Source organism: Eucyclogobius newberryi, unplaced genomic scaffold (assembly GCF_026437365.1).
Source record: "Eucyclogobius newberryi isolate DKJ021-1_F unplaced genomic scaffold, fEucNew1.0.hap1 SCAF_15, whole genome shotgun sequence".
Classification (NCBI taxonomy): domain Eukaryota; kingdom Metazoa; phylum Chordata; class Actinopteri; order Gobiiformes; family Gobiidae; genus Eucyclogobius; species Eucyclogobius newberryi.
The window spans coordinates 36457450-36470448 of NW_027315779.1; the positions used below are offsets into that span (position 1 = coordinate 36457450).

A 12999-nucleotide genomic window follows, 5' to 3' on the forward strand; every position below is an offset into this window, starting at 1 on the left:
GCGTTAAGGGTCGACAGCCACATTAGCACATTAGCAGTTTAAATTAAAGAACAGGGGGGTCTGGGGGCCCTCCCCCAGAGATTTTCAGACCTTTTTTGGGTCTTCTGCTGCATTTTAATGTGGTCCAGCCGCTAAAGTAAGAGTAAAATGTTGAGGTTGTAATGCTATAAAATGATGATGTGATGAAACTGTACCAGGAGAAAATGACTAAAGCCAGTTATTAATACATTAGTGTACTTAATTACTCAATACAATATTGGCTATGAAAAATAATTATGATCAAATTGATTAATTTTAACTGAAAATGTAAAATTAATAGTTATCCTTACAAATGTATCTTTTACTGCTCCCAACTGTTCCTTCTTGCTAAAGTGACAAAACAAGTTATATTCAATTAAACAAATGGCATAAGCATTGCTTGATTAACAATTGACACTGATAAAACAAACATGTTATTCCCAGAGAATGAACAGAACGAGAAGTGAAGGTCCAAACCTAGCTATAGTGAAGAGACTGCGTTTCTGCAACTTTACCACTTTTATAGAAAAATATATAGTATTATTCTATAACAGACGCAATCATAATATGTCTGGTTATTTTTCACTATCAATTTATTATAATTTATAACAAATAGTCTAATGATGCTTTTTAAATAAATTGAAATGTTCTATTGCTCTATTAAAAGTGGATTACTATATAAATGTTTGTTCTGATCAGAACATCACACACTGGACTCCTGCATGAAACAATGCTGCGATGTGATTGGCTGATGCATAAACCTTTACGTTCCTCTCATTGCACGTTAAGAAGTCAAAGTCAAACAGACATCACGAGTCACGATTGATCTGACACATGGTGATGTGAGAGCGGGGACGCAAACTCAAACCCGCTCATCTCTAACTGAGGCTGCACAGGGGCCCGGGACAGGGGCCCGGGACAGGGGCCCGGGACAGGGGCCCGGGACAGGGGCCCGGGACAGGGGCCGCACACTGTTCACTCCAAAGTCTCACATCAGAGGTTCTGGACGAGACGGCGCTCGTCCGGACCGGATCTCCGCCTCTTAGTGACCCGGGGCATAGACGCCCCTCACCGGCCTCACCTGCAGCTGACACTACGGGGCTGGTGTAAATGTGAAGCTCATTATCTTTCATTCAGACACATATTGTGCGCGGGGCAGAGCTCTCGTCGCCTCCAGCCTGAGCGAACGTGACAGACTCGTGTTGTTTCAAACAGCAGCATTAACCGTCTCTTTGTAAGAGAAGTTCAAAACCTGGAGAGTGTTGTTGAGTTTGCAGTTTCTTTACAAGTTTCTTCTTTCGTTTTTCGGCATCGGGGGGATATATTCCTCTGGACATGAGGACCACGTTCTGTTGTGTTTATGTTTTGCTCTCGTTCTGCTCGCACACAATGAAGTTGACCAATCAGCGCAGGTTTGGTGTCTTGGTTGCCAGATTGTCATTACAAATAAACGTGGTTTGTGCGTTTTATGTTCCCGCTGTGTGCGCTGCCGCGCCAGCAGCGCTACTACACTAGTGGCGCACGCTGCGCTTGCACTTCGCATAAGACGGGTTGCCAGATTGGGGGCCCTATTAACGCCTCGGGGCCCTACGCGGCTGCTTAGTTCGCTTATAGGCTGGGCCGGCCCTGCTGGGTATTCTAAACTCTTCTTCTCAAAGTTTAAAATCATTAGCATTGATTGAATGTCATATCATAATTGGACATTTGTTTTGATCCATTCCACTTTGCATTAAGTCGCCCCCTTATGTTTAACATTGGAATTGCATCATATTTGTATTTTTATCTTCATTATTATGAATGTATAATTCTAGATGAAATTGTGTCAGTGAACGAGCTCTCTAGCGCTCCGTGTCGCCTGGAGGCCGGTCCCGGTACTGCGTCTCCCTGGGTGCGTGATGGAGGAGCTGTGACGTCCTCTGCTGCAAACATCGACCTCTTTATCTCACGCAAGGTACATTTCAACGACCTCACATTATTATTAGCATTTGACAGTTCCATATGTGCTTGACGTGCATCGTGGCGTCGCACCGCGTCCCGGAGGTGTTTGTAATCTGCGTCTAACGGAGCAGATCCCGGATTAGAGGAACCGCAGGGGCAGGACGGCGTCCGTTGTGGGCTCGGGTCGGTCGAAGGCGGCGGTACAACAGGGGGATAAACCAGTACTAAAGCAGGTTTGTGGCGTGTGCGCGAGCTCCAGGAGACGAGGCCGTGCGCCTCTGACGCGCTCGGACGGTCCAGGACCGACCCGGGCGCGTTACTGGCCCACACGGTGCACCGTGGTCCGCATGTGATGAACACCCCGCACATTAACGGGGTTTCGAGCGAGAACACTCGGTTCATGACCTGAAAACTGCTCCGAGGTCACGGGGCGCGCTTTCTCTGGCCCCGCGAACCGGAACCGAACCCGCACTAGAGTCTGTGTGCACCCAGTGAGACCCCCGTGTGTGTGTGTGTGTGTGTGTGTGTGTGTGTGTCTGTGTGTGTGTCTCTGTGTGTGTGTGTGTGTGTGTGTCTGTGTGTGTGTCTGTGTCTGTGTGTGTGTGTGTGTCTGTGTGTGTGTGTCTGTGTCTGTGTGTGTGTGTGTGTGTCTGTGTGTGTCTGTGTGTGTCTGTGTCTGTGTGTGTGTGTGTGTCTGTGTGTGTGTGTCTGTGTCTGTGTGTGTGTGTGTGTCTGTGTGTGTGTGTCTGTGTCTGTGTGTGTGTGTGTGTCTGTGTGTGTGTGTCTGTGTCTGTGTGTGTGTGTGTGTCTGTGTGTGTGTGTCTGTGTCTGTGTGTGTGTGTGTCTGTGTGTGTGTGTGTGTGTGTGTGTGTCTGTGTGTCTGTGTGTGTGTGTGTGTGTGTGTGTGTGTGTGTCTGTGTGTGTGTGTGTGTGTGTGTGTCTGTGTGTGTGTGTGTGTGTGTGTGTGTCTGTGTGTCTGTGTGTGTGTGTGTGTGTGTGTGTGTGTGTGTCTGTGTGTGTGTGTGTGTGTCTGTGTGTGTGTGTGTGTGTGTGTGTCTGTGTGTGTGTGTGTGTGTGTGTGTGTCTGTGTGTCTGTGTGTGTGTGTGTGTGTGTGTGTGTGTGTGTGTCTGTGTGTGTGTGTGCGTCTGTGTGTGTGTGTGCGTCTGTGTGTGTGTGTCTGTGTGTGTGTGTGTGTCCACAGGTGACCAGAGCCAGAACCAGGACCGAACTAGAGTCCAGCTAAGAGACAGCAGCCAACATGAAGCATTTCCTCAGGTAAACACACAGCTGTCCTGAGCACAAAGAAGATTTTGGACTCCTCCTTTTGTAGATTTACCACTGATAATTTGTGGTCAAATTTGAGGGTGAATTTGAACATTTGACTTGGTGGTGCAGACATAATTATATCATGTGCAGACATAATTATATCGTGACATATATATCGTGTTGGAATAAGTTGCGTTCACGTGACGTCGCACCTTCTCTGAAGCCTTCAGTTTAACTGCTGGAGGTCAAATCAGAATTCTAAGACAGAATTGTGTCAGATTGCAGAGTGTGACCTTATGGTTCATAGCTCTGTCATTACTGGAAATACAAACTCTGTAAACACAAAGAAACAAAAGGGACATTATTTTTTCACAATTGCCCCATAAAGTGGTGCCATTATTCACAGAAAAATAAATAAATCGTGATTATTGTCAATTGAAAGGATTTTAAGACATGAGATTACCTACATTTCTGTAGCAAACTAATAATGAGAATGTTCAACATTGTGGATTTCTAGATTTGAAAAACATTTGAGATTATTTCTCAAACATGAAAGGAATGACATCGCCTTTTGTTTACTACAAATATAAAAATGTGTTTTATTATCATTACCATCATCACACGCTACACATATTGCCTTACATGTCGTCATGTTGTTGAATAACGATCATTATATAGCACGACACCACTGCAGTGATGCAGTCGCTGCATCGACTGTTGTGGTGAAGAAGGAGCTGAGTCCAAAGACAAAGCTCTCTATTTACTGGTCACTCTACGTTCTGACCTCACCTATGGTCATGAGCTTTGGGTAGTGACCGAAAGGACAAGATCGAGGATACAAGCGGTCGACATGAGTTTCCTCCTCAGGGTGGCTGGGCGCTCCCTTAGAGATAAGGTGAGGAACTCAGTCACACGGGAGGAGCTCGGAGTAGAGCCACTGCTCCTCCATGTCGAGAGGAGCCAGCTGAGGCTCGGGCATCTGTTCCCACAAAGTTCACATTAGACAGTTTAGACGCTTTCTGACTGTACTAAACCGGTCCAAAGTGAACCAGTGGAAACAAGCCAACGTTTATATGAAATTCTACTTCACTGATGCATCAAGAATGACACAAAACGCAGCCACTCAGACTTTATGTTCCCTCTGTGCCAGATCGCAGGTGGTCCCTTCACTTTCTTAAATAATAGGTGGCTTAGGATTTCCCATGATGCTTTTCTCTGCGCTTCATTTAAAGTAGGCCAGTCTCCCAGGTACAGCTCCTCCTCCTTCTGCAGTGACCGTTCTGCACAGAAAATGCTCCGTGCGACAATGGATCAGAGAGAAATCATCAAATCCAAATCCACGTGTAGTTAGAGGCTGGTCCAGTCCAGTCATACTTTGAGGAAGAGGTTTTAGACAGCAATCTAAATCTGTATTGTTTATGTTTGAAAACTGTGATTATTCAATGTGTAAATGTCTCGCCCTTACTCTTAGTGACAACATAGGTTGTAGGATCAACTAAAAGTCTAATTATTTAGCCCAATGACCTCAGACAAGTTCACTATTGTTTCATTTAGGTCAGGGGGTTCCAAATTTTTTTCACCGAGGGCCGCATTTTGAAACTTATACGGAGACTTGGAACTAATGTTCCAAGTCTTATTAAAGGTTTTAAGTTGGTATAACATCACAATGCTTAAAGGCGGTATGGACGATTTTTCGGCGATTTGAGAACGCAGGCGGAAGTGCACATGCCACTCCCCCGTGCACATGCCCCTCCCCCGTGCTCATGCCACTCCCCCCTGTGGACCGATACAACACACACGTGCGTTTGTTTATTAGCATCGCATCTCTCGTCTCCCGTAGATTTCTGTCCACTTCTGCGTCAGCTCGAACTGTCTTTCTCCGTCCTCATTTTGCCCCGTACACTGAGGGAACTATATTATGATAGATCCATGCACTTAGGCACGCGGAAACGTGGGGACGAGCCAGACGCGGCTGCAGGTGAGCGACAGGTGCGTTTTATGATTGATACGTGGCAGGACAAATGATTTATCCACGCCACGAGGAAATATGATACAAAATTTGCTGAAAAAAATCGTCCATACCACCTTTTAAATGTTTCAAAATCTTACAGTAAAAATACTACTTTTTGTTGTTTGGACCAACAGCAGGAAGAAACAGGAACAAAAATTAGTCTGAGGGCCGCATTTGTAATTTAGACATGCCTGATTCAAGTGGAAGCAGATGACACTGTGGCCTGGAGCGTTACTAACTATCGAGGAAACTTTATGTAGCTACATATTTACAGATTTATCCACCTCCACCAGGCTGCAATTTAAACAATTTACAAAAAGCGAAAATATAATTTTAATTTATAATTGATATGATTCATTCAGACAACATGGCTAATCATTAAATTGAAAATCAAGGAAAGCCCTGAACGGACAACATTAAACACATGGTTCAGACATAGAGGAGAGCTGGAGGAGCTGTCCAGGGGCCAGTGGTGCTGATATCTGCTCCTGTCTGCCTGTGCCCTTATACATCATATCCTCACAGTCGGGCGTGTGGGGCTGGTGTGGAGTCCATACCCACCACAGTCTGGGACAATCACTGAAGACTGAATCATTTATTCATGAGAACGTAAATCTCTACCGGTCAATTACAGTAAAACTGTCAAAGCATTAATACAAAATGTGACTAACACTGTTTCCTTGTGTGCAGAGTACTGAGCCAGTTCCTGGTGTTCCTCTACTGTAAGATCTTGTGGAGGGGGCTGAAGTTTGTCATCAGGAAGTTGACCGGCCGCTGTGAGCTGCAGCGCATCTGCTACAACAACAAGCCCGGAGCAAGGCGCACGCTCAAGATCGGTACGCTGCAATGTGCTCTTAAGGGTTAGGCCTAGGGTTAGGCCTACACAGACGGAATTATTTTACCCTGGGAACTTGGGTAAATTGCGATAATTACAAATGTAGTGTGAATCATCCATATCCGTGAAATACCCTGTGGTTTGCGTGCTGTATTAGTCCTGTGTCTGTGATTTCAACCATTTTAGTTTGTACAGTGAAGATAGCATTGATTCAAAATGTATCTGCTCCATTTTACGTCAAGATTCTAAATTAATTATTTATTAATTATTTCCCCACTGACCATTCCCCAATCCAGTTGTTTTCTTTCAGAAATTAAAAATGAAAAGAACACAGAAATACAATAAGTAAGCAAGCAAGTGCTTTTGATGCTTAGTTTGCATCAAAGTGTCAGTGTGTTTGGATTAAAGGAGAGAAAATGCCACAGTGGTAAAGAACCAGGTCTGACACTACAGAACAGACACAAGATGCTAAAATCTAAATTTAAGCAATGCTAATGACATGAATACCGTATTTTCCGGACTATAAGTCACACCAGTCAAAAAATGCATAATAGATATAGATATAAGTCTCACTGGAGTATAAGTCGCATTTTGGGGGGAACAGACATTCAATGGATTTTTCAATGGATCTTCGATGGAATTCAATGGATTTTCACTAAATCCATTGAATTCTTCTTCCTCCAGGGTTAGGGTTAGACTCCACAAACTCCAGAAGAAGTGCCGATTCTTCTTCTGCGTCGCTTAGAGCCTAGAGCGCCCTCTTGTGGGTGTCAGTGTGAAAAGAATGAATAATATCACATATAAGTCGCTCTGGAGTATAACTCTATAAGCCGGCCTAAACTATGAAAAAAGGTAAGGTGTGAAAATACAGTAATTTAAAAGATTATTGTCTTATTTTAGTGTGATTATCAGTCCAACATTTCTGGACTAAAGTCTGTAAAAACAAGCTCTGAAAGTTCTTATCCTGCGGGAATGTAAAACTGTCAAACTAATCCTGTCCAACAGGGTTCAGTTCTGTGATAACTAGACATAGTTGTACAAAGTTTCTGTTTTGTAACTTGAGCTCCGTTAATCAGCTCAAAGAATCAGACAGCGATTTGTCCTTGTGTTGAGAGTTCATGATGTTTCAGATCCAATTTTATATTTTCTTATCAAAAAAAATTAAAATTGCTTTCAATATTATTTTTATGAACATAAACAAGATTTAGTTGTGCAATTTCATACCAAATATAGTAAGATTTGGCTCATTAAAAAGACAGAAGCTGATCATTTGAAATGATTAATAATTGATTTAACTAAAATGCGTAATTACACAGTCCATTTCCTAACTTTTTTGTTTTTCTTACATTTTCTCAGAATCATCCCTGAGGTTCTCCAAGAATGAGGTAATGCACACGTTTAGTGTCATTGTGCGAAGAGTTGAGTAAAAGAGGGGTCTGGAATTATAGGACACATATCAAGGAAACAATGTTCCTCATCATAAACATAACCTTTACTTTAACAATGTTCCTCATCATAAACATAACCTTTACTTTAACAACGTTCCACATCATAAACATAACCTTTACTTTAACAATGTTCCACATCATAAACATAACCTTTACTTTAACAATGTTCCTCATCATAAACATAACCTTTACTTTAACAATGTTCCACATCATAAACATAACCTTTACTTTAACAATGTTCCTCATCATAAACATAACCTTTACTTTAACAATGTTCCACATCATAAACATAACCTTTACTTTAACAATGTTCCTCATCATAAACATAACCTTTACTTTAACAACGTTCCACATCATAAACATAACCTTTACTTTAACAATGTTCCTCATCATAAACATAACCTTTACTTTAACAACGTTCCACATCATAAACATAACCTTTACTTTAACAACGTTCCACATCTTGATCTTTTCGACATTCAATATAAGAATTTTCTTGTATGTTCTTTATGTTTAAATTAATGCTCCAGTATTTAAATCCTAATGAGGAACAGCTTTAAAGTTCTAAAACAACAAATAATGCAGAATATTAGAGGAGATGATTGACATGGAGGAGATGATTGACATGGAGGAGATGATTGACATGGAGGAGATGATTGACGTGGAGGAGATGATTGACGTGGAGGAGATGATTGACGTGGAGGAGATGATTGACATGGAGGAGATGATTGACATGGAGGAGATGATTGACATGGAGGAGATGATTGACGTGGAGGAGATGATTGACGTGGAGGAGATGATTGACGTAGAGGAGATGATTGACGTGGAGGAGATGATTGACGTGGAGGAGATGATTGACGTGGAGGAGATGATTGACGTGGAGGAGATGATTGACGTGGAGGAGATGATTGACGTGGAGGAGATGATTGACGTGGAGGAGATGATTGACGTGGAGGAGATGATTGACGTGGAGGAGATGATTGACGTGGAGGAGATGATTGACGTGGAGGAGATGATTGACGTGGAGGAGATGATTGACGTGGAGGAGATGATTGACGTGGAGGAGATGATTGACGTGGAGGAGATGATTGACGTGGAGGAGATGATTGACGTGGTGCTTGTGCGTAGCTGCTGCAGTCGGCCCTGAGCGTTCAGCACGACCGAGTGGAGAAGACCATCGATGACATCATGGCTCTGAAGAAGATCAACCCCGACACCAACCCACAGTAAGAGAGAGAGAGCCTGCTGTTCACCTGCAGGAGGGCGGGGCTCTCACACACACAGGGCGGGGCTCTCACACACACAGGGCGGGGCTCTCACACACACAGGGCGGGGCTCTCACACACACAGGGCAGGGCAGGGCGGGGCTCTCACACACACAGGGCGGGGATCTCACACACACAGGGCGGGGCAGGGCGGGGCTCTCACACACACAGGGCGGGGCTCTCACACACACAGGGCGGGGCTCTCACACACACAGGGCGGGGCTCTCACACACACAGGGCGGGGCTCTCACACACACAGGGCGGGGCAGGGCGGGGCTCTCACACACACAGGGCGGGGCTCTCACACACACAGGGCGGGGCTCTCACACACACACAGGGCGGGGATCTCACACACACAGGCCGGGGCAGGGCGGGGCTCTCACACACACAGGGCGAGGCAGGGCGGGGCTCTCACACACACAGGGCGGGGCTCTCACACACACAGGGCGGGGCTCTCACACACACAGGGCGGGGCTCTCACACACACAGGGCGGGGCAGGGCGGGGCTCTCACACACACAGGGCGGGGATCTCACACACACAGGGCGGGGCAGGGCGGGGCTCTCACACACACAGGGCGGGGCTCTCACACACACAGGGCGGGGCTCTCACACACACAGGGCGGGGCTCTCACACACACAGGGCGGGGCTCTCACACACACAGGGCGGGGCAGGGCGGGGCTCTCACACACACAGGGCGGGGCTCTCACACACACAGGGCGGGGCTCTCACACACACACAGGGCGGGGATCTCACACACACACAGGGCGGGGATCTCACACACACAGGCCGGGGCAGGGCGGGGCTCTCACACACACAGGGCGGGGCTCTCACACACACAGGGCGGGGCTCTCACACACACAGGGCGGGGCTCTCACACACACAGGGCGGGGCAGGGCGGGGCTCTCACACACACAGGGCGGGGATCTCACACACACAGGGCGGGGCAGGGCGGGGCTCTCACACACACAGGGCGGGGCTCTCACACACACAGGGCGGGGCTCTCACACACACAGGGCGGGGCTCTCACACACACAGGGCGGGGCTCTCACACACACAGGGCGGGGCAGGGCGGGGCTCTCACACACACAGGGCGGGGCTCTCACACACACAGGGCGGGGCTCTCACACACACACAGGGCGGGGATCTCACACACACACAGGGCGGGGATCTCACACACACAGGCCGGGGCAGGGCGGGGCTCTCATACACACAGGGCGGGGCAGGGCGGGGCTCTCACACACACACAGGGCGGGGCTCTCACACACACAGGGCGGGGCAGGGCGGGGCTCTCACACACACAAGGCGGGGCTCTCACACACACAGGGCGGGGCTCTCACACACACAGGGCGGGGCAGGGCGGGGCTCTCACACACACAGGGCGGGGCTCTCACACACACAGGGCGGGGCAGGGCGGGGCTCTCACACACACAGGGCGGGGCTCTCACACACACAGGGCGGGGCAGGGCGGGGCTCTCACACACACAGGGCGGGGCTCTCACACACACAGGGCGGGGCAGGGCGGGGCTCTCACACACACAGGGCGGGGCTCTCACACACACAGGGCGGGGCTCTCACACACACAGGGCGGGGCTCTCACACACACAGGGCGGGGCTCTCACACACACAGGGCGGGGCAGGGCGGGGCTCTCACACACACAGGGCGGGGCTCTCACACACACAGGGCGGTGCTCTCACACACACAGGGCGGGGCTCTCACACACAGGGCGGGGCTCTCACACACACAGGGCGGGGCAGGGCGGGGCTCTCATACACACAGGGCGGGGCTCTCACACACACAGGGCGGGGCTCTCACACACACAGGGCGGGGCTCTCACACACACAGGCCGTGGCAGGGCGGGGCTCTCACACACACAGGGCGGGGCAGGGCGGGGCTCTCACACACACAGGGCGGGGCTCTCACACACACAGGGCGGGGCTCTCACACACATAGGGCGGGGCTCTCACACACACAGGGCGGGGCTCTCACACACACAGGCCGGGGCAGGGCGGGGCTCTCACACACACAGGGCGGGGCAGGGCGGGGCTCTCACACACACAGGGCGGGGCTCTCACACACACAGGGCGGGGCTCTCACACACATAGGGCGGGGCTCTCACACACACAGGGCGGGGCTCTCACACACACAGGGCGGGGCTCTCACACACACAGGCCGGGGCAGGGCGGGGCTCTCACACACACAGGGCGGGGCTCTCACACACACAGGGCGGGGCTCTCACACACATAGGGCGGGGCTCTCACACACACAGGGCGGGGCTCTCACACACACAGGGCGGGGCTCTCACACACACAGGCCGGGGCAGGGCGGGGCTCTCACACACACAGGGCGGGGCTCTCACACACACAGGGCGGGGCTCTCACACACATAGGGCGGGGCTCTCACACACACAGGGCGGGGCTCTCACACACACAGGGCGGGGCTCTCACACACACACAGGGCGGGGATCTCACACACACAGGCCGGGGCAGGGCGGGGCTCTCACACACACAGGGCGGGGCTCTCACACACACAGGGCGGGGCTCTCACACACACAGGGAGATCACAATTGTACATACACCTCATCAAAACAAGACTAAACAAAGAGTAAAGCTGGATTTGACTGAACCAGGACTAGAACAGGACCAAAGCTCAAACCAGGTTCAGTCCAGGACAGGGTCAGATTCAGAAACAGAAAAGGGTTTATTGCCATTTGTCGATGAACAAAAATTCACAAACAGAGGAACTTGTCCTGGTGATTCAGTGCAACACAAACAACAAACATTGAACAATGAATCCAAAACGGCATGATATGTACATAATAAAATATAAAGTAGTTCAGTAGAAGTGACAGTGCAGTTAGTGCAGGTGCGATGGAGGAGGTGATGGAGGAGGTGATGGAGGAGGTGATGGAGGAGGTGATGGAGGAGGTGATGGAGGAGGTGATGGAGGAGGTGATGGAGGAGGTGATGGAGGAGGTGATGGAGGAGGTGATGGAGGAGGTGATGGAGGAGGTGATGGAGGAGGCGATGGAGGAGGTGAGGATCATTTAATGCTCCAGACACCTTTCCCACATGAACGAGTTACAACGTAAAGCAACAGTGTGTAACTTTCTGTCACTTTGCATGATTCCATGGAGATAGAACAAATAAAATCACACTTCTGAACTCTCCATGGAGATACCTACAGTACATTTTATGCCATACTGTGGAATATTAGAGCCAAAGGAAAAACATTTCCATGGAAACATCCAGACAGTACTGCGACCCACCACCTCCCCTCCTCCTCCTCCTCTGCATCCCTCTCATCCAATCATCCTCTCTACCCTCTCTCCATATCTACCACCACCAGTCTCCAGACCCTGGGGGGAGACTCCTAATACAGATTATGGAGTGCCCATGATCGCGATATCTTCCGCCGGGGTCTGAGCGCCACATAAATCTCTCCAGGTAAAATGTTTCTAGCTGTTCTGAGCGCTCTGTGAAAAAGAGTCAGGAAGTGGAAAGTATCTACTGCAAAATGTGCTTAAGTGTAAACAGCTCTGCTTGTGTACAAGTCTCTCCATGGCCTAGCACCAAAGTACATCTCGGACATGTTAGTGCCATATGAACCATCTCGGACTCTGAGGACCTCAGGGACCGGCCTCCTGCTGGTGCCAGAGTCAGGACTAAACATGGGCCGGCCTCCTGCTGGTGCCAGAGTCAGGACTAAACATGGACCGGCCTCCTGCTGGTGCCAGAGTCAGGACTAAACATGGAGCGGCCTCCTGCTGGTGCCAGAGTCAGGACTAAACATGGACCGGCCTCCTGCTGGTGCCAGAGTCAGGACTAAACATGGGCCGGCCTCCTGCTGGTGCCAGAGTCAGGACTAAACATGGAGCGGCCTCCTGCTGGTGCCAGAGTCAGGACTAAACATGGACCGGCCTCCTGCTGGTGCCAGAGTCAGGACTAAACATGGACCGGCCTCCTGCTGGTGCCAGAGTCAGGACTAAACATGGACCGGCCTCCTGCTGGTGCCAGAGTCAGGACTAAACATGGAGCGGCCTCCTGCTGGTGCCAGAGTCAGGACTAAACATGGACCGGCCTCCTGCTGGTGCCAGAGTCAGGACTAAACATGGAACGGCCTCCTGCTGGTGCTAGAGTCAAGACTAAACATGGAGCGGCCTCCTGCTGGTGCCAGAGTCAGGACTAAACATGGAGCGGCCTCCTGCTGGTGCCAGA

At 49.4% G+C, this 12999-nt stretch overlaps 1 protein-coding gene across 2 annotated transcripts in view; it reads left to right on the top strand.

Moving 5' to 3' along the window:
• The first annotated feature begins 3175 nt into the window (after window positions 1-3175).
• The window catches only part of elmod1 (ELMO/CED-12 domain containing 1), a 43220-nt gene continuing 33396 nt past the window's right edge, over window positions 3176-12999 (top strand). For both annotated transcript variants that reach the window (XM_072447033.1, XM_072447034.1), the window contains exons 1-4: window positions 3176-3232; window positions 5925-6070; window positions 7426-7454; window positions 8646-8743. In XM_072447033.1, coding sequence (XP_072303134.1) covers window positions 3216-3232; window positions 5925-6070; window positions 7426-7454; window positions 8646-8743 — 290 coding nt within the window. In that variant the 5' untranslated portion in view covers window positions 3176-3215. The remainder of the gene's footprint in view (window positions 3233-5924; window positions 6071-7425; window positions 7455-8645; window positions 8744-12999) is intronic.